This window comes from Poecilia mexicana, unplaced genomic scaffold (assembly GCF_051168715.1).
Source record: "Poecilia mexicana isolate PSO_F unplaced genomic scaffold, ASM5116871v1 scaffold_17, whole genome shotgun sequence".
Lineage (NCBI taxonomy): Eukaryota > Metazoa > Chordata > Actinopteri > Cyprinodontiformes > Poeciliidae > Poecilia > Poecilia mexicana.
In genome coordinates, this window is record NW_028263386.1 from 7,796,742 (window position 1) to 7,821,272 (window position 24,531).

General features: G+C 40.9%; 1 protein-coding gene across 1 annotated transcript in view; it reads right to left on the minus strand.

Annotated features, from left to right (window-relative positions):
* The window catches only part of epb41l3b (erythrocyte membrane protein band 4.1-like 3b), a 41,074-nt gene that overhangs the window by 3,102 nt on the left and 13,441 nt on the right, over positions 1 to 24,531 (minus strand). Inside the window, exons 9-25 of the mRNA XM_088014732.1 lie at positions 23,565 to 23,717; positions 22,770 to 22,867; positions 21,463 to 21,638; positions 20,736 to 20,932; positions 19,864 to 20,454; positions 16,266 to 16,319; positions 14,373 to 14,408; positions 13,994 to 14,059; positions 12,931 to 13,128; positions 10,615 to 10,662; positions 9,698 to 10,300; positions 8,801 to 8,833; positions 8,425 to 8,490; positions 5,434 to 5,517; positions 3,915 to 4,013; positions 3,632 to 3,712; positions 2,048 to 2,163 (exon numbers count right to left, since the gene is read on the minus strand). Of these exons, the coding sequence (XP_087870858.1) occupies positions 2,053 to 2,163; positions 3,632 to 3,712; positions 3,915 to 4,013; positions 5,434 to 5,517; positions 8,425 to 8,490; positions 8,801 to 8,833; positions 9,698 to 10,300; positions 10,615 to 10,662; positions 12,931 to 13,128; positions 13,994 to 14,059; positions 14,373 to 14,408; positions 16,266 to 16,319; positions 19,864 to 20,454; positions 20,736 to 20,932; positions 21,463 to 21,638; positions 22,770 to 22,867; positions 23,565 to 23,717 (2,694 nt within the window). The 3' untranslated portion in view covers positions 2,048 to 2,052. The remainder of the gene's footprint in view (positions 1 to 2,047; positions 2,164 to 3,631; positions 3,713 to 3,914; positions 4,014 to 5,433; positions 5,518 to 8,424; positions 8,491 to 8,800; positions 8,834 to 9,697; positions 10,301 to 10,614; positions 10,663 to 12,930; positions 13,129 to 13,993; positions 14,060 to 14,372; positions 14,409 to 16,265; positions 16,320 to 19,863; positions 20,455 to 20,735; positions 20,933 to 21,462; positions 21,639 to 22,769; positions 22,868 to 23,564; positions 23,718 to 24,531) is intronic.

Genomic DNA, 24,531 nt, shown 5'->3' on the forward strand with positions numbered 1-24,531 from the left:
AAAAGAAAAAGAACAGAGAGTAAATATTGTAGAACATCAGGAAGCAACAAAAGGTAGAGAAGAAAGGACATAATGAAAAAATAAAGCTGGAACATAAAGAGGAGAAAAAGGGAAGGGAGGATAAGAGAAAGAAAGAACAGAAGAAAGGCAGGCTGTACATAAAAAAATGATACAAAACCAGAAGAAACGACAGTAGAAAAAGAAATGAATGAAATAATGAAAGAATAAGGCAAGAAGAAACGGAATAGAGATGCTTAAAATCAGCTTTATTCTGATTAACAGGAGTTTATGGTTTAAAAGCAAAAAAACATAAAAATATTTACCTAGAACAGGGAAGTAAGTCGACAAAACCAAATGCTGCGATCTTCAGCAATAAAATAATCTGATTCTTTATATTTTATTCAAACTTCATGTTTCCTCGCTCAGAGTCGAGGATAAAGAGTCAGCCATAGATGATTATTTCACAGCGTTTACATTATGAAAATGAAAATCACCTCTAATAACTAACATACTTAATAAAATTACAGGAACATTAACGACTCCGCTTCTCTTCCACTAAAAGTCTGTTAGTGATTTGCAATCCTGAGGATTTCTGATCGTTTTGTTTCTCTGAAGAGAAATGGTGAAAAATATTCTGACGCTACTGGATCCTATGACTTAAACTGGTGCTTAGCACAACTTCATCAATGTTCCCTCTCGTATTAATTCATTTTATTAATACACTCACTGTAAAAACACTGATGTAAAGTTTAGGAGGAAAATGTAAATGTTGGCGTTTAGATTGGTGAATCTCTACCGTGATGTTCTGATCTGGTGCCGTTTCCTGCAGGAGGAAACGAACCACTCAGGGTTGTGGATGAGGCGTCTCCAGTCAGATTTTCTTCAGGCTTTCCGAGTGGCGGACCACGCCTCGTCCGTGTAAACGGGCGTTAGGTTTCAGAGCGTGACGGTGTGTTTGCAGTTCTCTGAGGATCAGCAGCCGGTTGAGCCGGTATTTAATCTCCACTTGTACAGACAACAACAGGAACACAAATGGTTTAATCTCTTCTGTGAGATGGACGAATGATTATTTTTAATTGCCCAAATTATCTTGTTTTAAGCGTCGTAAATAAATACATCCACATGAGATTCACCTATTATGCCCTCTTGGGCTGTACAAAACATGTTCATTAAATGTTTTGGACAAAATAATTCTTAGAAAATTAGATTTGTCTAATCAGATCAGGATGAGCTGTTTTAGGGCCTCCTGTCACTTTAAACCCAAACAAGCTTCTGCTGGCCACGCCCCCCAACTCAATGTTTACACTCACGCATAAAAATGGCTGCAAAAAGATGCAATCATGCATCTTTGAAAAACAGAAGTAGAGCCTCCTGCACAACCAACAAGAATAGAGCAAGTGGTTTCTGGATGGTAAGTCAACAATAAAACACTTGTCCTTTCCAGCAGCCATTATACAGAGGTAAAACCAGCTGACCAAAGGTGATGGAGCTCAGTTTGGGTTGCTAGGTAACGGGCTGGGTTCAGGTTGGTTGCTAGGTAACGGGCTGAGTTCCACTGATTTGTGATTTTACATTTGGGAGGTTTTTTGAAACTGCTCATTTTCCAGACACCAAAAACATAAACACAATACTTTATGTTTTTCTTTGTTCTGTAATATAAATATTGTTTTATTTTTTTTCTCCTTTCATTAATGTAATGTCCCACACCATGTATTTTCTACTGTCATGTTAAATACATTTCTATATATATAAAAAAACAGAACCAGCTGTATGTTTATTTTTTTAAGTGCTTGGGCTGTTTTTAGAAGCAGCAGAAACCCAAATGGAAGTACAAAAAAACATGCAAAATATGAATTTTGCATGAAAGATCCCCTTTAAAGCCTTGTTAATGCAAGCAGAGGCTGTGTGATCCAGCTTGAGTGAGAACAAACACCAGCAGCCCAACAAGGCGATGCAACAAGCTGCGAGCGCGACAGAAGCAGGCCGATCCAAACCACATGAAAACCCGGCAGGCTGGGGAGCGGGACCGGGACTGGGTCGGTCTTACCTGGGTCAGTCCTCCCCCTCCTCTGGCGTGATCTCTGTCTCTTTATGCACCACTACTTTGGTCACTGACATGTCAGGGTGCTGCTCTTTGGCTTCCTTTATGGCCTGAGCCAGAGCCTGAGTACGGGAGGGTGCAGTGGCAGCAGGGGAGCACCAGGGGGAGACAGAGAACGGGGAAGAGCGGTTGCATTGTCAGTCACCTTACAGTCAGATCTGCCATTAATCCAGAACGCAGTCACACGTTCACATCACATCACAGCTTGAAAAGCTAAACTTGATATCAAAGCTGAATCACAAAGAAGTTAATTAATTAAAAAATTACATAAAAAAAAGCATTGATTTCTATTCATTCTGATGATTATGGATTACACTGATTAATTAGTTAATCAGTTAATTAATTAGCAAGTGAATTTTACACAAAATCAATTAAAATGATTTTTAACAAATAAATCTTGTTATGGCAGCAGAAGCAAGAAGAAGCCCAGGTGGATTTATAAACATGTGTGATGCTTCCAACTGCGTTTCTTTTAGGCTGAATAAGTTCCTTCACATTTTTTAAGAAAGAAACACAAGGAAGGAAGAACGGAAGAATAGGGAGGACATAAGGGAGGAAGGAAGGATATGAAAAAGATAAGGATGAACATAAGGGAAGGACACAAGAAAGGAGATGAAAAATTGACCCAGATGGATGGAGAACAGTAAAAAATGGAACAGCGAAGAACAAGGATAGAAGGACAGAAGGAAAGGAAGACAAGGAAGGGAAAAACGGAACAAAGATAAAAGGAAGAAGAGAGGAAGAGTGCAAAAAACAGACATAAGGACACAAAGATAAGACAGAAGGAAGGAAAGGCAAGGAGAGAAAGTGTGTAAGGGCACAAAGAAAGGAAAGAATGACGGCGAGAGGAAGGAAGGATAAACGAAGGAAAACAGGGAGTAAGAAAGAAAGAAAAAAGAAATGAAGGAGAGAAACAGAAAGAAAGAAAGAAAGGCAGGATAAAAACTATAAGAAAAAACAGAGGAGACAAGGAAGGAGGCAACCTTTGACATTTGGAAAGGGAATAAAATCTGGGAAAATATATTTTTCCATAATAATAATAATTATTTTTTTGTTTTCTTGTAGCTATTTAGACCTGGAAAGTACTGAAATCAAACCTCAGACTGAGTAGAAACCCTGTTTTTCTCCTCCAAGTTAAAACAGAAAGTTAGAATTTCAAATTACACAAAAAAACTTTTTGTTCATATTTCAGAGACACTTTAAAGTGGTTTGATTTTACCGAATCATCAAAATATTAGTGTGATTACCGACAGGTTAACTACTGACTATATAAGTGTCACACTATGATTCCTAACAAGCTGACTTCCTTATAAAGAGGATTTAACCTTCCAACAGGAAAACACATTTCTAATCTGAATTCATCCTGCATGTCTTGCAGCCGTGAGCCATAATCATGGAAAAAAACAAAAAACTAAAATAAACACCTGAAACAAATCTCTGAGTGTACACAACAAAAAAGTTTCACTCTTTGAATTTAATTTCTGACATTTATTAACTTTCCAGAGGTAATACGGCAGAAAAGAGACAGACCTCGTCGTGGTCAATGTCTGCATCTCCGGTGATGACGATCCGCTTCTCAATTCGAGTCTCTGAGATTCCTCCTTTCACCGTCTGACCAATAGGAAACAAGGAAAACTGCATCAAAACATCTTTAATAAACACAGAAGGTAAGTTTCAGCTCAAGAACATCCATAAAAAGAGACCAGAGTTCCCAAGAGAAATCTCAACTGGTTGCAGAAGCTTTAAACAAATATTCTGGAGAAATAGTTTGATTTTGGGTTTGGCAGGCGGAGGTAAAGAGATGCCCTCTGACCTTTGTGATGTGCGTGGTTGTGGTGGTGCTGGTGGTTTCTGAGGTGATGGTCTGAGCGCTCAGCAGCACCCCGGGGTCCGCGTCTCCATTCGTGTCAACCTGTTAGACAAAACAATAAAAACTCAGACTGATTTAACAAAAAAATTCCCCAATTATAGTAACTGTTTAAAGTATAAAATATAAGATCATTAAGTCACTGAACTGTTAGGAATAATAAATATTCATTACACTGAGATAATCCAAACAAATCACGTTAAGGTAAATCACCTTCCTGCTCAAATTAGATGCTTATAACACAAAATACAAAGAAAGTTACAAAAAAATAAAAAAAATTTCTTGCTACGTTTTCATTGCATTTAGAAAATAGAAAAAATTTTGGACCTTCTAATTTACCCAAAACAAAAAAAGTTTAGTCTGATTTAACTGCAGATGGGGAGATAAAAAAGTGAACTAAAAGAATTGAAACCAACTTAAAAACAACAACAACAACAACAACAACAAAAATATATATATATACAATTCACCATTATGTGATATCATTAATTATTGTTATTAACAGTCTTGTGATAATATTTATGTTATGAAATATCCCCTAAATACCTGACTGGTCCGAGAACAAAGCACAAATTAAAAAAACAAAAAACAATTTAAATAATGCTGTTTGACATACATTAAATTATTTCAATTACACAGATCAATAAGTAATTTATTTGGATTTGTTTGTTAGGGTAACTGACCTTTCAGCACTAATTAATTAATTGCTTAAACACAAAATACAAAGAAAGTTACATACATAAAAATCCCTAAAAAATTATCTCAATTTCTGGAATTTAAGAAATAAAATAATTTAATGATTCTAATTGGCCTAAAACAAGAAAAGTTTACGTTGATTTAACTTCAGACTGTGGGAAACAACATGAGTGCGTCTTTTTATCAGGTGTATGAAAATATCTGGTTTAAATAATGTTTTCCTAATTTAAGCTTTTAATCAAACATTAGATTAAACTTTGTAACAAAATTGTGCAGTTTGAACATCAAGCACTGTCCAAACCCGTTAACGCCTCACATTAGAAACTAAACAAAGCTAAAGAAATTACAGACCGAATTCAGTGTTCAGGTTCTCCTGATAAACCAGCTTAGCATCGACTGAATGTCACATAAAAGGCTGCAGAGGCGGCCGCTCCTCCTCATCAGCCTGACCGGCACACGGCGCTCCAGTTGGGCCAGAGCGATCAGGCGGACATGATGTCACCACGAGCCCAGTGGAAACATCCTGCAGCTTTAAGATCGCTGCTATTGATCGTAAAGAGCCCAGCTGTGGAAAGTATGGCGCTCTGACTGGAAACGGCCAGACGGACCATAAACGACTGAATCTATCTAACAGACTCGATCATCCCAGAAGCTTAAAGGACTCATCCACAGAACCATGACTGAACGCTGCAGCGAAAACAGGCCCTTTTTTCTGGTCAATCAGTCGAACATTTTCTCTCCAGGACAGATCAGCAGCGTTTAGATTTACCTCGGCGGACTCGTAGGTGATGGTTTTTGTCTCTGTGTGGACCACAGGCACGTCTTTGGCAGCAACCTCCACTCCATCAGGAGCCTGAAGCATAAAAAAGAAACGTAGAACGTAAAAATATATGAGTTTGGCATCTAAAAACCATCTGGGATCCAGCGTTCCTGCACATCTTAGTGTCCAAACTGAACAGTTTTCCAGACTCAAATTCCCACAGTTCTCCAGCCATTTCGGTAAAATTTTTAAAGTATAAACACTAATATTCACAAATTATGAGACATTTTTATTGAGGTCAGGCTGTAAGTACAAAACCTGCAAAATCCAGAGAAGAGAAAGAAGGAAAGAAGAAACGAGTAAATACTGAAGGAAACAATAAAAGGAAGTAAAGAAGTAAAGGAAACAATGAAGGAAAAAACTACAGAACATAAGTAATACAAGTAATTAAACAAAAGGAACAAAGGAAACAAATAATGAAGAACTGAAGGAAGGAAGAAAACAACTAATGTAAGGAAAGAAACAAGTAATGAAGGGAATAACTAGAGGAAGGAAGGACACCACTCGAGAAAAGGAAACGAGTAAGTCAGCAGGAAAAGAATGAAGTCAGGAAAGTAGCAAGTCAGGAGAAAAGTAAAAATTACTTCCCTCTTTCCAAATAAGAAAAGACAGAAGAAAACAAAACAAGCAGCAAAGTAATGAAGGAAACAAAGCAGGAAGGAAGTAAAAAAAAAGGGAAAGAGAAATTTAAAAAAGGAAGTAAAAAGAAGAAAAGAAAGGAAGTAAAGGAGAGACAGTTGGATGATAGATGCAACATTTAAAAAATATCTGACACTTTTTATTTTGCCCTTTCTGTGAGAAAAAAAAACTAAAAACCGGTGGGTTGAAGCCAACCCACCCCTGGGGTCAACAGAGAGGTCATCACAGCTTCGACTTCCTGTTTCGAGGATCACAGGGAGTCAGAGGGAGCAGCAAGCCGGCGACTTTACAGTAAATTAAATAAATAAATGATGGCTTTTTCTCAACTTACTCAGGAAAATATTTAACTCCAGATCCTTCTAGCATCACACATCCTAATGGAAATAAACAAGTGTTCACTCCATCATCTCCATTCGTTTTAAAGCAGCCTCCCCTCTAACGCACATGACATCAAATTAGGATAAATAAGCTCCACATGTAAGCCGAAGACGACTGAAATCTCCAAACAAGCAGGCAGTCATGCATTTCTCCCTAATCCAGTGAAGACGAGGCTGCAGATCACAAGGTTTCCATTAACTTCCTGCACCACAGTCACATTACAGGCCCTCTGATCTGAGCAGATGCACAACAGACAGAAGCCACGAGTCGATTAGTGGTAACTGGGTCAGACTGGGTCAACTGGAGAGGATGACAGTCGGAAAGTTGCTTCACTCACTGGATCCTCTTCCTAGTGGAGTAACACAAAACGCCTGGCAGGATTTACGGAATATTCTTTGATTTTGCATCCTGTGTGGTTCAGTAATTAAATATACCAGTTACCCCCAAAACTCTTTTTACCACAAAGTTGTGTTTCCGTTATGTAACCCTGAACTTTTAATCTCCGGTTTGTTTGCTATTATCTGCATTTTAATTGATGTTTGCAGAAGGGAAACACAGAGCATCTCCTCTAAAACTTAGGCAAAGTCACTCTAAACTTTGTGCAAATGTGCAACTGTAATGACATTTAGATAAATAATACAAACTCTTAACTTTGTAAGAGTTAAGAGTTTAACTCTCTGTAGTAGAAGAGAGACTAGATGTCCGACTGGGGTTTTTCTTCCAGTGATTACATTACGAAACATATTTAAAATGAGGAATAAATTCAGTCAGACGCAGACAGCAGGGGGTTAATTTTTGTCCCTCTGTTGTAAACAACAACAGACAAAGTATTGAAAATATAACTGATACAGGATGAAATGTTCAACCATCTTCCCTCAAAGCACCTCCTTAAAACTTCAGGGCAACAACAACAAAAGCAAAACTTTTGTGAAAGTTTGACATCCTAAACCTCAGAAACAACTATTAATTTAAAAATAAGAGCTTCATAAATCACAAAAAACCTTAAGATAAATTAATTAAATCAAACTAGACTCAAGTCGGGGTTTTTTGGCTTGGAATGTGCAGCGATTCCTTTTCCGTGATGGTTCGTCCCCTTTAACAACTTTTCACAGTTTACAATAATCTGTAAGTTTCACCCGACAACAGAAATCAATGTTTTGGCATTTATACACTTTCCCAAAATGAATACGGCAATTTGGACTTTCATTTTAATCCCTGAAACAAGCTACTGGCAGGGAAAATTCAACGTCTGGTGATAAATTTGTCTCTGCTTTGCTGATCACATCTGAATTCCTGAGACGTTTTAGAAGGTGCTTCTCCTAAAACCTTTTAAAAATACTCAAAAAGTCAAAAATCCGTGCTCTTCCAGCTCACAGTATTCAAACTCAAACAGAAGCATCGGTGATGGAAATATTTCCAGGCTTGGATTGTTCAAATCTAACAATTGCACAGTCCAATTTGAAGTCTTTTAATTGGGTTTTGCAGTGTAACCGCTGTGAAATAACCCCATCTGCAGAACACTGCAGGCTAATCCAGACCAGAACACTTCCTCCTCTGCTTGTAGCGGAGTAAACATGGCGTGTTGGAGCAGCTGAAATTCCTTTAAAACTCGTTACCATTCAGATGTTTGAGGAGTTATAAAGTGAAATAGGTGTAGACTAAGAATAAATCTTAGTTTCTTGGTAAAAACAACAGCTTTTAATATTTTATGACTGGTTTCTCTTCCTCTACTTCTTAAACTACTGAAGCTGCATGCATGGTTGAGTTTGAAAGTTATATTTGCAAGCATCCAGGAATCTTCATGCAGAGGCAGGAGGAGTGGCGCAGTTTGGTGGAAACATAAAAACAAACATTTCTGATCAATAGTTTCTGACTGTTTTAACACCACAAACTTAGCTGAAGGCTGCAGCGCGCCAAACTGACCTTTGGTTTTGGGGACTCGGCTTCGTTTTCAGTAACGACTACCGCCTTCTCCTGGTCAGCTGATGCCTGCGAATGACAGACGCACCATTGTTTACGCTTTGCATCACAACTTCAAACATCACAGTCTTGATTCTTATCACTCCTGATAAGAAGAGAAGAAAATGTTGAATTAGTTCATGTTCAAGGACACAATGAAGATGCAGGCCTTGCAAAAGTCGAGATGCTTATGAAGCAGAGAGGTGAAAGAAATCCTGAACGTTTGATTTTTAAAAGTGTGATCGTATTCCCACAGCAGGATGCTGCCACCACCGTGTGCTACACATAACTTCTCGTAGTTTTGCAAGGCACTGTCATGATCCAGAGAGTCGGCGTTCACCTTGTGAGAGGGAGAAACCCATCCAGGTGCAGACTGGTGAAACAGCGACGAGTGAACACAAAAGACAGAGAGGAAAGGTAAAGAAAGGACAATAAAACATCACAGTGAACAGCAACAGGTCAGAACAGGAGGAAAAATAAAGATATGAAGGCAGCTGATTGTATGGAAAACCAATATGAAGCACAAATTCAGAATCCACTGGGAACATTTCACTGATTTTTCAGGTAGATCCATACAACAGATTAATGACCTGTCCTTCAGGGCGGAGGAGAGGATTTTGGAGGATGTGGTGGGAAAAACTACAACTGGAGCTATGAAGTAGAGGTGCACCAATTTATCGGCCAGCTGAAACATGTTTTGGGAGATCAGCCGACACTTACATGTGAAGCTGATCTTATCTATCGCAGAAATTATCTACTGTCCGATCCTGATCCCAGTGAGAGGAGAAGATGACACGAATGCAAACATGCACATCATGTCTGCAGTTAATATTAGTATCGGCCAAAATTCGAATCAGCAGGTTGGGATTTTTAAAGGTAAATTGGCCAGAAAACTGCAATCGGTGCACCGCTACTATGAAGGCACCCTTTAAGGGAAATGGGAAGAAGGAATGATTTAGCTGAAAAAAAAAGAAAACTGGACTAAAGTCGGTCAGAGCTCCTGGCAGGTTCCTCATCGATGGGAGAGAGCTGCTCAAGCATGGAAAGCTGCTCAATAAAATGCAAAACAAACCTTAAAAAAAGACTCTGGGTTAAAAAACGAGCAACAGAAAGCGGCGGTTAGCCTCCTGAGGATTATTAGCCATGCTGGGTTGTTCTGTTAAACCGATGCGGCGATGGGGGGGTTGTGGGTGGGCGGGGCATGGAGGGCGGTTTGCTTTGGGTTTTCATACAGTACCACAGCTAAGGACGCAGAAACCGTAACGTGAGTCGGACTCGACTTCGGCTGGATTCCTTCGGCTTTCTGCTGCGGCTCATCCAAAGTCTTCAGCTCCTCCACTTCCTTTGTAAACACGCCGACGAACTCTGAACTTTCCACCTTCTCCTCGGAAATCCACGACGCCATTGCTTTCTTCGGCGAGTCGACACCTTTAGTCTGACTCACGTCGCCATTTTTAATCTCAGCTTTTCGCAAAGCTTGGCGTTTCTGCTCCTCGAAGCCGTCAGTTTCCGCCAGTCCTTCTTTTTCGCTTGTTTCTTCGTCCTCTTTGTTCTCCGCCTGCTTAAAGATGATGAGCGTGCCCTTCTTGTCGGTGATGGCCTGCGACACTTCCTGTCTCACCGCTCCAGGGCTGACCTTGGTCGCTGACTTGTCCGATGCCTCTTCCTCTTCCTCCTGGGAGTCCGGGGTTTTGCCCCCCGCCTCCTCCCTCAGGGTCCCGTCCACAAAGACGTCGTCGTCCATGGTGGTGGACAGGCTAATGCCGTGGGGCCCCGAGGATGTGGCCCCGTCTGTCACAACGCTATCCGCCACGTATTTCACCAGAAATCCCGCCGCAGCCTGGGGAGAAACTCCACTCGTTGGAAAAAAGGAACGGCTCAGGTTAAAAGGACAGAAGGCGTCACGCAACGAGAACCAGGCGACGCACAAACACAGGCTGAGCTCCACAAGCATCCGGATACAATTTACCTTTCAATCATAAAAATATAATTAACTTCATCTGATCAGAACGGTTGGGACTTCGGGTTTACTTTCACATCTGATTAATTCACTGGTTAAAATCATATTCGGCAGGATCTGCATACTTGTGGAGCTGGAAAGACACAGCAACACGTAGAAACGTCCAAAACGCCCAGAAACAGGAAGTAGCTCACCACAGTGTCTTTAGGTCCCACCTCCTGCTTCGTCTGCTCATCTTTCGCCTGAAAGGAAACAGAAAAAGTTTGACAACATTCAAATCAAATGGGAAACATTCAGGGTTTAAACCTCCACCAGAGGCGCTGCTATTAGATCTGCACTTAAAGAAAAAAGATTATCCAGCTTTCAAAAACTGAGATAATTTGTTACATGTAATCTAATTAAGTTTACCCAAGTAAATACATTGGGTTAATTAACTTGTCATGTTAGACAAAGGTAAATAAATTAAGATTGGCAAACTTAATTCGATTTTATGTAACAAATTAAGTCATTTTTAAAGTTGGAGCTTGATTCTCTTCTTTCAGTCAGTTTTAGTCAAAATGTGAAACTTATTGCTGATATTAGATTAGAGACTTTATTAGTTGACAAATTCATATGCCAACCATTTGCTGATGAGAAAATGTGACCAACCAGTAATCTAACTGAAAACACAAAGTGCAAAGTGAATTATATCGTTAAGGAACACTGTAAAACACAAAAAACACCGCGCAATGTTATTACATTAAGAAACCTTAAAATATACAAAACCTGTGATGTGAGAATTTTTATTCAGCATTGGAAAAATATCTCGTGAAAAAAATATTTTTTTAATCTTGTAATTCCAGAAACTTCATTAGAAATTCTTGACTTTTGTTTTCCTGATAAGAGAATAGATAGAGAGATAAGAGAGGACAGACGTCTAAATCTGTCAGTCTGTTCAAAATGAGAAAAAAAAAGAGAACATCCTGATGCGTTTTTATCTTCATTAATACTGCAGTGACAGCTATTTGCCCAAACTTGCCCACATCTACAATCTGGGCAATAACAGAAAAGTTTAAAACAACAAACTGCGACGAAAACTGTTGAAAGTTGAACAGCGTTTCTCTCACTTTCAACACAGTTACCAACTGGATGGTTTTTAAATAAAGCAAATAAGATGTGTCTAAATAAATATGCGCAAGAACTTAAAAGCACTTCATTGTAAAAGAAAGTCTAAATGCGTCTAAAATGTTGTAAATCTGTAAATACCAGCAACTCCACAGAGAAATCTGTGAAAAACCATCATTTAACCCCAAACCGTCAGTTTCTCCTCTGCCGTTTGCGGCCCTAAGGGAGTCCAAGTCGAGATTTCTGGGGCAAATCATCAGTTTCTACAGAAAGCCTCTGAGAGGCGGAAAACATACCACCCAAACAAAGCAATGAAAGAAATTCGGAGCTCTGTTGTCAAACGGTCAACAGAAGCAGAATCAATAATGCCGCGCTCCGCCCATAACGGCCGCACGTCCCATTGTTCAGAAACTAAACCCGATAGACCAGCTGACGATTAGAGTCCAGATCAGTCCTAAAGTCAGACAGACAGACGGACAGACGGCTGGTCGAACCGGCAGCTACACCCCTACAAAGAGACGCCAGAATCCAAAAACACTCACATGTGATGAGAAAGAAGCGAGTCTGAACTTTGTGGTAAAGATTTAGCTTTGGGGCTGGGCGATGAGTCGAGTTTTTGGCTTTTGAGGATTTAATTTGTGGAAAATCTGGATTTTTTTTTTTTCCACCAACCGTCATCGGGTTCCCGTCGTTCAAAGTGACGAGGCGGCCATCTTGTTCTACAACTTTATTTGGACTTTGAATTCAGGTTGATTTTATGAATATTAGGGCCAGGACAAGGCTTTTTATTATTATTATATATAGAATAAAGTCAGAATTTTATGAGAACTGCAGTACAAAAAATAGAAAATTTAAATAAGGATGTATCAGCTTTACAGAAAATACTTAATAGAAACACTTTAGCTCTTAAAATATTAGCATTAAATTATTATCATTAGCAGGACTTGATGCAAATAACTGCATTTCAAAGAAAGATCCACACAAACTGAGCTACAGTGTTAATAAAAAGGGCTAGTTTTAAGTGGAATAACCTCCCAATGGAACAAGACATTTACTCATAAGTTAAAACGTTTCGCTCCACTGACAAAAACTAGTATTTCTTTCATAGATATTAGGGAATTATTTAGTTAAAACAAGCTGTTGAAAAGTTATTTGTGAGTTAGTTTGTCTTATTTCAAGTGTATTAAAGATGTTTTCACTAGATTTTGTGTTTTTACAGAGTATAAAAACTCGGAAATCAGACAGATTCTGATGCCAGATAGATGCCAGATACGGTCTCCCATAAATCTGAGACCGCCACCCTAAAATATACTCTGCGATGATTCCTGCTGCCTTATTTCACTAAAGACGTCGTTCGCCGACGCTGCGCCCCACACAGACATGCCGTCGCCACGGCTGCAGCTTACGTCCTGCAGCTCCAGCGGCTCGATCATCGGGGCTTCGTCCGATCTGGGCGAGCGCAGAGGCGACGACGACAGCCTCTTCTCCCACTCCGTCAGACCCGGAGCGCCGCAGCCGCCATTGCTACCGGTCTCCAGGAAGGAGCGCTTCAGCTCGCTGATGTTGGTCTGGTGCTTGACCACCTCGGGCGGAGGCTCGGAGTCCTGCGGCCGACGAACCGCGGCACAGGGAGGCAGGGAGGGAGGGAACGAGTCAAGCTTTATATACGCAACAGCAGCTCGTATCTCCAAACGAGGTACGAAGCAGAAAAATCTGAAAGCTGCTTTTCTCTGGGTTCCTACACACGTTCATGTCAAAACACTACGATCTTTAAGACCGTCTGCAAGTGCAAACACAAAAGCTCCATATGAGTTTTTGGCAGAAATTTCTACAGTGAGACAGAGTGGATGAACCGGGGGACAGATAGATGGACAGACAGAAAGACAGCCGCATTAGCAAGCAGATGGATGGATGGAGGGATGATGAAGCGATGGATGGATGAGTAAACACACGAATGGATGAATGACAGACGGATGAAGAGCTTTTGAAGAATGTGAAAATATAAATTTATTCTCCCTCATCTTATTAAAAGTTAAATTCTGGGTTTTTCCCAGACTGTGTAGGAACCCTGATTTCTGCAGACTTGCACCACAAATACACACACACACACACACATACACCCACACACACACACATTGTTACTATGAGGGAAGTGATTTTAAAGGCTCTGCAGAGCCTTTAAACACAAAAATATAAACTTAAATGCTTGGAAGCATTTAAGACCAACTCAGAGAAAAAAAGGTTTCATGCTTTGTGTTTAACCACAACACTCCCACATCTCAAAACAAACCTATTCCAGTTTAATTTTGTTTGTTTTTAAAGAGTCTGAAAGATCACAGCAGCAGCTACTTCAAACCGCAGTCAAGAAAACCGTACGCCACGCTCTGATTTGTCCGCTCATCAGAAGCATTTTTAATTCCTTAAAAGCACCTGCATGCATATTTCAGATGTGCTCCGTTTCTTACCAACCTCTAGCATCAGATTACTGTGCCTGATAAAAACATTTTCCCCTTTTGCTCGTCTTATGAAACTATACTGCAAAAGACAGAGAAAGGGCAAAGGAGATGTTAGGCGCTGCAGTTCAACTCTTGTTTGGAGAAAATGGGAGCTTTGGCTTCTGCTGCATGGGAGTAACTAAAAGGGGGTAAAACAATCATGCCAAAAATAAACAACTTAAAGAGGATAAAATCCGACTCTTGGGTGTGGCTGAATGATAACCCAGACGAAATGGACAATTAGTTAGTTGGCTGTTTGAGGAAAACCAAAGCAGAAAAGAAGGGAAACCAATGAGTGAAAGCTGATTTTGGTTCCAGTCACCCAGCGGGGTCCCACAGCGACCCCGGTGTACCTGAGTCCGCATCTCGGAGTCTTCATCGGCTTCCGACTGACAGCAAGCAAAACGGAGAGAAGAGAGAAGGTGAGAGGAGGCAGAAAGCCGAGAGGCGAGGTTAAATCAGAAAATAGACAGAATATAAAGAATTAAAGGGAACAAAGAATCATTTTTTCAGATCTGAAACACAACAAACACACAACGTCTGGCTGTTAAGGTCTTAACGCTCCGCCTTGAGCCACGTTTCACTTTTAAAACGGACATGAAACCGAGCTGCATAAAGTCAGGTACAGGTAAACCCAGAAGTTTACATACACTGAATAAAAAGACACTTCCTAACTGTCTGAAGTTAATCAGACCAATATACCAAAATTATTTTATCACTATCATAAAAGTGCACCAGTTCCTCCTCTCATAATTGTGACAATTAGCAAATAGAAATAATTTCGCAGATTCTAACCAGTAGCCACAAGTGGACACGTGTTTGTCCCAAACCTGAATGTCTTTGGTCCGTTTACCTTTATTTGGCGGCTTGGCGCTTTTTCTGTAAGCTAAACATGAATAAGCAATGAAGCTAGCCAAAAATGCAGTTTTAGATGCCGCATGAACTTTTTATCCTGTGCACGGCTAGGGTAGCGCTTTTACAAGTTTTGTATTTTTTTTTTCTGTTTAGGAATTGAAGTAGTGACGGGACACCCCATCACTTCTCCACTGACTGACCGTGACACCTGCCGCGCTCTTCCCCAGCGTCACACCAGGCTGGGAGATTTAAACTGTTACAGCTAGTCAAAATGTTCAGCTCCTCCTCCTCCAAGTCTCAGACACATCGCCTGAACCTGGAAATCTCCATCCTCATCCTCCCGTGGATCACATGGGTAAGTTTTGCATTTCTGTCTTTATTATTTAGTGTATTTTCTCAAAACTGGGCATCATATGGGTCAGATCTGCTGTTTCTGTGCCATGCGCATCGTGATCCTGCATCATATTTGTGCGGTTAGGTTTGTGAGGTTTATGCGTGTTGGGGATGCGGCTGCGTTCGTGTGGATCAGGTCCGATAATATCCAGCAGGCGCCTCTGACTAACTGACCTAAAACGTTTTGGTCCGATTTGACTTCAGACTGTTAGAAAAAAGGAGCATATGCCGATTTATTTACTTACTTCTGATTTCTATAACTTAAAATGTTAAAAGAAAATAAATGTGGTAGTTTAATTTGTCGTATGCATCTTTGCTTTTTCTTTTAAACCAAAATCAAAGCATTTTTTTAGATAGTATTTTTTTTACTTGTGCCATTTTATTACAGAATGAGGCTGTAACTTGTAATTTGGCTGGATTTAGTGTAAACTAAACAAAGCAGGAGAATTAAAGTAAATTACTTTCAACATGCTTAAACAATCTTTCCCTCAAATTTCCATTAGCTAAAGGGGACACTGTGAAAACTTTTATTATCTTTAAATAACATCTCACAGTGAGTGGAAAAACAGTGTTACGACTAAAGCATGCTACAACTTGAACCCCTATTGAGCCACGTAACAATTTGTTGCATTAAAATAAACAAAAATCCAAACAAAGCAACAGAAATCATCATGGCTGCTATAAATGGTTTTCTGCGAAATGCATTTCAGATTTTAGTTGGTAAAAACTGATGATTTAGTAGAAAAGTTTAATTTTATTGTAAAACTAATTATAGTTTATGGTATAATGTGCTTTAAAAGGAATTGCATAATAAAGGAAAGGCCCACAGATCAGTGAAATGAAACTAAAAGAACTTATAAAAAAGGAAGATACTCAAAAATAAGGAAGTGCAAAAACAGTAATATCAAAAACAAAAACAAGAACCAAGATGTGCAGACCAACCATTTGAGTGACCTTCTTTTGCTATTTTTTTTTAACTCTCTTTTTGACGTACAAACCTCTGTGGCGGTCATCTCTCCATCACAGGCAAAGTCCGTACGTTCGCTGTCGGTCTGCGATTGCAGACCAAAGCAAAACATTCCGAGAAGCAAACGAGAGAAAGAAGAAGGACCCAACTTGTAAAAAAAAACTACATTTATAATCAACACAGATTTGTTGCTACCACACATGAGAGGCTGTCAGATGATGCCACTGATGTCAGACAAGGAGCACAGCTAAAGTCTGAAACTGACCAAAAAACAACAACAAAAAAAGAGAAACAAAGCAAGCAGAACAGACTCAGAGGAAGCTGATCGGAAAGTGGACTGTCGCTCAATTTGTGCTGAAGAGGCTGCAACATTGAACTACAGATTAGAAGTTTACATGCACTCATCTCTAAATTTATAAAGAAGCAATTTGAACTGTTGTTTTTACAGGGTGGACTGGTGACCCAGCAAACAATTTCAATGGTTAAAGAATTAAATGAAACTTTCAGGACGACAGAGTTGGGCTGCTGTTGAATATAGCAGCTGAAGTTTTACGTGAAAGGAAAAAAATGTGTCTGTGATTTCTGTTTCAACACCCCCATTATGAAAAGAACGGATAAACACTTTTGTTCTTAGCTTCCATAAAAAAATCTATTGAATCTTGATAAGAAAGCTAAATATCCACAATCAGTCATTTGTAGATGGAGCCTGGAATAAACAACGCTGCTGCCTGCATGTCGGGCAGAATGACGTGTAAAAGTGGCTGTTTTGATGTGGCAGTTTGAAATGCATTCAGAATAAAAACACATTCATGGGGAGTGAGACTCCTCTGGCACACAAACTGAATGCATTTTAAAGCTTTAAAAAGTGAAGGAGTTGTGCCCTAATGAAAGTCCCTGATTGAACTAGTTTGTCTAAACCAAGAACCTGGCTTTTAAATACGGCTGACTTGCCGATTTTATTTTGTCTGAAAATCTCGTGACGCCCCATCAGTGGGGTGACCATTTTTAACCACTCGTGTGCAGACGTGACCCTGTGGGCCGATCTACCCAATTTTGGGTTTAAAAACTGTTATAATTATTTGTTGCATCACCTTTCCACTCTGGGGAAAAAAAAAAAACAAGACCAAGTTATGTTAGGTTTCACTGCTCGTGATGACTGCCTGCAAACTTCTTATCAGCACTGCGTACACCTGTGGGTAATTTGCAGTAAGTCACGGTATCAGAAGGAAGCTCGTCATCAGATTTGATGAGCAGATTTCGTGGCTGTGCAGTCGCCCGACTTTCAGGCCCTCCCCCTCCTCTCCATGCATGTCAACATGGCGGTGATGTGGAGGCAGCTGGCGATCCTCGTCTCTCTGCATCACTTCATTAAGTGTTTCAAAGCGAGCTGCTGGATGTGAAATAACACATCCTAACAGTCATGATCAACAGAAACATGGTGCAAGTGGTGGATTTTAAAAGTATGCAGCTTCGGTTGAGTTGGAAAGAGATGCAGGGAGACCGAACGGAGAAATGATGTTAAGTGACAGTTAAATATGGTGTCTTACAAAACTATCCATGTAGACCAATACAAAGTTTGCAAAATTGTGAAGCGGAAGGTATAATTTTCAAAATGTTTTACGATAATATCTGAAAAGTGTGGCGTGCATTTTTACTTGCCAAACAGCTGGAGCTCAGGCAGACTGCACAGAGAGCATCTGTGAACATTGGTTAGATTTAGGTCTGAATTTTGACTCTTTCATTCAAACACATGAACAGACTCCGATCTACGTTCTAGATATCTGAAGAATCGATAATTAAAGTAACCATCAACTAATATAGTTGATAAATGGAGTATATAAGCAAGAAAATAAAAATTTTCTGACAGAATAACATGCTCAGATCAGTAATTAAACTAAACTGTAATATATATATGTACATTTTGCTTTTAAGATAAAAAAAAAATCTTCTTTTTTTGTAAATATGTTCTACCCAGGACTCGTTAAGTGGCATTTTTAGTTTCACCTGGTTCAAATTCTGTACAATAATAAAAATCTTTTATTAAGCAACTTCTGTTATTCTATTATTGATCAGATAATCAAAACAATAATCAGTGCTACACTGCCATTCCTGCTCCTTCAAGCAGAAAGAACTGAGCTTTCGTTGATGTTAAAAGCATTTTTACCTACAAATGACCAAGCATTCACTAAAAAAATTTAATTTTACTACATTTTAGGAAATAAATGTTTATTTTCTTATTTAAAAAAGGAATTTAATTTTTGAACAACTTTGCATTGGTCACAGAAATTCCCAATAAAATACTTTATAATTTCCAGCTGCAACATGAAGAAGCAGAAATGTGAAAACATTCAGGGTGTTTGAATGTTTTTACATTATGTTTTCTGAGCTCTCGCTGAACAGGACCAGTCAGAAATTGGGAGACGATGCGTTAAGTTGAGATGGGTTAGGCACAAAGAAACCAAGTTATAGGAAGACTCGTCTCTAAATAACGAAAGGCCGCTTCTAAAAATCCAACTCTCCTCAGCAGAAAACCGTCTCTTCAGTAGCTGCGTTTCCATCACAAATGTGCGCAAAGTTTTTTATATTCTGATGTCGAAAAAACACAATTTTGCAATCGCGGTGTTTCTATTAAAATGACACGGAAATAAGATACTGCACACAATAAGTTATTAAAATTATTTATGCATGAGATGCATAAATAATTCAGTCGCTCATGACCCATCAGAGGAGACATCGGCGTCTTATTCAGGCACTGGAGCCACAAACCCCGCCTACTTGGGAGCGTCGTTTTGGGGAAACTGTAGAAGAGTTATGACTTCAAAACATTCGAATGACACAACGTTTTATGGACTGTGCGACACTGTGGCAGCTCTAGTGGAGCAGGCTGCACAATGTGCAACGCCAGTGCCTGCAAATAAACTGCTGTGTACAAATTGGCGTGATGCGAATAAAAATGGTTCTGTGGAGGTTTGCGAAAACCATACATTTCCACATGGCTGAAAAATCACCTCATCCTAGCACAAAAGCGTTTTATCAAAAAGGTGGTGTTTGCATTAAGCTAATTTATTTTAGTAATTCCAATTTGAGCAATTTTATGGTCAATGGAAACACAGCTACTAACTAGCTAATGGATGGTGTCACTGACTGAGTCACATGGGCGACTCTGACGCAAGAATCAAAGCTGCCATTTTTAAAAATTTGCAACAGTGACTCATCCTCATCCTAACGCCAAACCTTTTTATCGAAAACTCTGAATTTCTTTTAAATTAGCATTAAATTATTTTCAGAACTCCAATTTGCACATTGTTAAGGTCTGATGGAAACACAGCTCATGATCGTGACAAACTAAATTTGACGCCACTGCAGGTAAAACAATCCCGTGTTTGTGTCTAACCCTCTCGTCACGGTGAGGCAGCCAATCAGAAATGAGATGGCGAGACTTGCAGGTTCATCTCTGTCGGCGTGAGTGATGTGTGATGGTTTCAACAGGATGAGACGGCAGAGATGAGGCTCTGAAAGTAGGAGACTGACAGACACTGGGACACAAACGATGTCCAGGTCGGATCTGAACGATTACAGGGCAGAATCAGGCGTGAAAAGGTCACTCTGGGGTCAGCTGGAACACACACCTCCTCTTCCTCTGAACTGTCATGGTCATGGTAGCCCTGGGCTATGGAGGCGGTCAGGGAGGCTGCCTTGGGCTCCAGGTAGCAGAGGCAGAGCGCCAGCGGGAAGGACAGGGTGAGGGCGTAGGGGACTGAGAAGGAAGTGGTGAGCAGGAAGAAGAAGATGAAGAGGAAGCAGGGGATGAGGGACGGCGACTTGATGGGGAGGAAGTTCTGCGCACACTCTGGGACGAAGCGCATCTCGGACAGATCGGGGAAGGTGATGTAGCCGTCCTCGTCCAGGACGGAGGACAGATCGGGCAGGTGCAGGGAGAAGGAGAAAAGCGTGCCGCTGGCACCGCGCCGCCCGCCCTGCTCCAGGCGCTGCTTGCGGGCGGACAGCAGCAGCGCCTGCTCCTCCAGCAGAGCGGCCTTGCGGTCGGCGCGGGCCTGCCGCCGCCGGCAGCCGCCGCCGCTCTTGGCCGGGCTGACCGACGACGCCCGCTTGCGGCCGCTCTCCCTGCGCCGCCGCCGCACTTTGGTCGAGGAGATGGGGGACGATGGGAGGGAGAGTTCGGAGCGCAGCGGGTCGCTGGCGTACGCAGGGGGGGGGAGCTGGATAATGTATGTGAGAAGCGAAGGGGGGAAGGAGGCGGTGAGGGGGACACGCATGAGCACACACGAGTAAAATGTGAGGGTCAAAGGAAGGACAAGAAAAGAAAGGCGAATTAGTAAAGCGGACAAAGGATGAGAAGCCTGACTATTGCAGAGGGTTAAGCTGAAAGCAACTGGGAGTTTTACATCAGCCATCAATAAAGAAACAAATAAACAGGAAGCAAGAAACAACAGGAAGTCTGAGTATACGCCTCGGTGAGAGCCGTTGGACAAATCTTTACCTTCGTGTCGTGTCTGAGTGGCGTCGTGGAGGCGGTCTCCGCGGCAACTTCCTGCGCATCCTCCTGCTCCGCATTCTCCTCCTCCGCCTTCTTCTCTGTCGTTACCGTGGTGATGATGTCCTCCTTGGCGATGACTTTGGGCACCCCGTCTGCAGCGCTGCCCTTCACGGGAGTCTCATGGTTCTCCGTGATGGGAGCTGAGGAGAAAGACGGAAGAGACGGCCTTTAATCTGGGATTATCTGGGACTGCGACAGTTTTAAAGAAACAAAGACTCTGGTTTACTTTTAGCAACAAAAAAAAGAAAAGAAGAAAAAGAAATAAGTTGTGTACACAAACAGATATTAGTGATCTAAAATATCCATTCTAATTTCTTATTATTTTCGTCTGGATTGAAGAAAAGTGAAAAAATACTTCGTCTAAACAGGATCTAGGTCAGTCTTCATTTAAAAACATTTGCTGCCTTTTAATACTGCTTTAAAAGCAGATTTGGGTGAAACAAGTCAGCAGTTGTAGTTTTGTCCTAATTTGTGTAATTTTTGTGGCCAGGGGCAGGAGAGCCACACAAAATTAGTCCAGTGGCCCCAATTGGCCCCCGAGCCTCACTTTGAACACCTTTGCTCAAGAGGAAGTTGAGGAAGGCTTCTTCCTTCAGACCTCAGCTGCACTGACGCAGTAACAAACTGAAACCGAGCCTGAATGCAGAGTTTGCAGGCAGGACAATCTGACCTCCGTCTAAGCTGCGGGACATGTTGTAGCGTTTGCTGGAGGAGCGCTCAAACAGCGGCGCCGGCCTGGCGATCTGCGCGCTGGCCCTCCGTGTCTGAGCCTGGGTTCTGCCGCTGTAGCGAAACTTGGAGCCGAGGCTGAGGAACTTCTTCGGCGGCGCCTCAGGAGACACGAGCCTGTGACAAGTTACAAACAAGCGCATTAGTCAAACCAGAAATAAAACACCGATTTGAGCCACGGCAGTAAAAGTGCTCATTTAAATGCGTCTCCAAGGAGCCCCCAGGCCGACTTCGCTACACCAAATGACTCGAGAGAACGCATTTTAGCTTGAAGCAGCAACTTTACATCATGAACTACGAGGTTCAGCAGAGTCTCTGCTTCACAGGAAGGAAAACCAGTACAGTGACACAAGCAGGAACGTGCAAAGCAGGCTTGGCTCCCTCAAATTTAAATACCGCACAGAGAGAATTAATGTCATTTTACTTCATTCATATTTAAAACCCAACTTGCCTAGAAATTTATTATTTTTCAAAGTTCAGCGTATTTTATTGGGATTTTATGTAACATACCACCACAATATGTACATAAAAATCTGTGACACACCTTTGCATTAAATCTGCTGTACTGCAAGTAAATGCTTTCAAAAGGCCAGATTTATTCTCAGCATAAATGGAGCTGCTCTGTGTACAAATCATGTATGTTTGTTCTTCATTTAGGGGTATCAAATTATCAGGGTTTTCTTAAACAAGATAGCAAAGAAATACAGAAGTCTAGTCTTGAAGTGGCAAATGCATGAACTAGTTCTTCAGGATGACTGGTGATGAAAAGAGGAAATCTTAGAAATGTATTTATTATGGGACTAAAATGACATATTCTGGTCAAAAATAACAAAAAGGTTTTTTACTTTATTATTAAAGGCCAATTTAATGCAGATCAAGTTTAATGTCATCCAGGTTTTGATGTTTTCTACACCTGCATGTAATCTACCTAAAACTTTGGATTCATCAGGATTTATATGTAGATATATCTGAGTGTCATCAGCATAACAGTGAAAACATAAAGTAATTAAACTGATCCAAGCACAGAGCCCTGTGGTACTCCACAAATAACCCTGGAGTGGGAAGAAGATTTATCGTTCACATGAACAAACTGGAATTTTTGTGTTGATCTATTTCATAAAATCTCAATAGAAAAGCAGGAGTTTTCTGTGGCAATGCGACAGCGTTCAAGTGGCAAAGACATTTTACCAAGACGCTACAGTTGAGGCAGGTTTGGCAAATAGTTTTTAACCAGAAGTAAACTGTTACCTGAAGAAGGTGTGGTGCTCCACGCAGACCTTCCATAGCCTTTTGGCAGCGCGATGGTTTGGGAGCTTGAAACCAATCGTACTTTCAAACTGCTCAAACTGCAACAGACACAACAAAAAATACAAACTTCTTGTTTTTATTTTCATTAAAACCCTGAAGAATATCCCCTAATCATATTACATGAACTGATTAATCGTGATTAATTGATCATTGAATTCATCGTTAACAAATTTAGTAATCAATCGTTGGTGTACAGACTGCAAACAATGCCATTTGCTAAAAGAACATTTTCAGAGCTGTAATTATGCAAAGACTGAACAAAATATATTCACATTTTGCATTTAAGATAAAAAAATTCTAGTTTTTCTGAAAACATGCTTGGCCCACCACTCAAATTACACAGTTTTTGTTTCACCCCTTTTTGTACAAAAGTGCTTAAATTGTTAAATGAAAAACCTGCAGAATGTCACAATTTTTTTTACCTGATTAACTGACTAATCGTCAGAATATTTCATTATTAAAATGATTGGTAGATGCAGCACTATGCTAGTTTAACTTTCTCGTTAACCATCTCAACAAAGCCCTACCTTCAAATTCAATGTCCCAATTCAACATTTAATGATTAAAGAGGCAAACCGTGATAAACTATGAAACATTAGCATTTCTACAATGTGATTTCTAGAGTGTTTGACAGAGTAGTTTCCGTTTCATCCAAATTTTCACATTTTAAGAACCTCTGGGTTTAAATTTCCTGAGGAATCATGTATGACTTTAGCAGTCTGCTGCGGTTTTTACCTCGCCGGGTCGGATTTTGATGTAAAAGTTGTTCCTCTTGTAGGAGATCTTGAGGATTTTGGGCCACGCGAACCTGTTGATCCGCAGCCTGTCTCTGTAGATGAGGAGGCCGCTCGCACAAACTCCCAGCATGATCTCTACACCCTCAGAGTCCTGCGACAACGACACGGTGAGAAAAGACATGAGCACATGTCTGTTTCAGGAGGCTGGAGGAAAACCCACCCAACTGCATCACTCCCCTCTGTAACCCACAGCAAATAAACTTTCATAAACTCTTCGGTATGTACGGGAAGTGTTCAGGCGTCACAGCAGGACAAAGTGGAAATGTAAAAGAAAAAGGTTTGTGGTGATGACAGGGGGTTGAGCAGGCAGGCATGGAGCGGAGTCAGGCGTGAGGTTCTCTAATCTCCTCTATGTACGCGGCGGCGACACTGAATGGCGGCTAGAGGGGCGCCGACCGGCAACAGTGAAGGATTTTAGGAAAAAAATAAAGATGATGCTCTTCACTGTACAAGCATGAAATGGCTGGCTGAATCCAACGAGGGATCCAAGTGGGAGCAACCAATCTCGAGTGATAAGTGGGTTGTGTTGTGAGGAGCCATGCACAAGTGGAAAACACACTCACTCAGGTAGTGTAAGCACATGGAAAGCGGCCTCTTACCTCTCCCTCAGCTGGAGCCAAGCTCTCATAGAGATTCCCTACCAACTTTGCATTTCGTGAGAGAGGAGAGAAGACAAAAGAGGAAGCTCTTCTGATATGTACATATTTTCTTGTGTATCAAAACTGTAACTAACGGAGGCGGCGCTGATCCTCGACATCTATTCAGTTCGATCAAAGCCACTTCCTCATCTCTGTCATCTCGTCCGCATCGCTCACTCACAGGCCCATTCTGACTTTCAAAGCTCTTTTTGATAATCTGTTTTATGCTCTCTCTCTTTCCTGCCTGTTGTTCTGATGCTGCTTTTG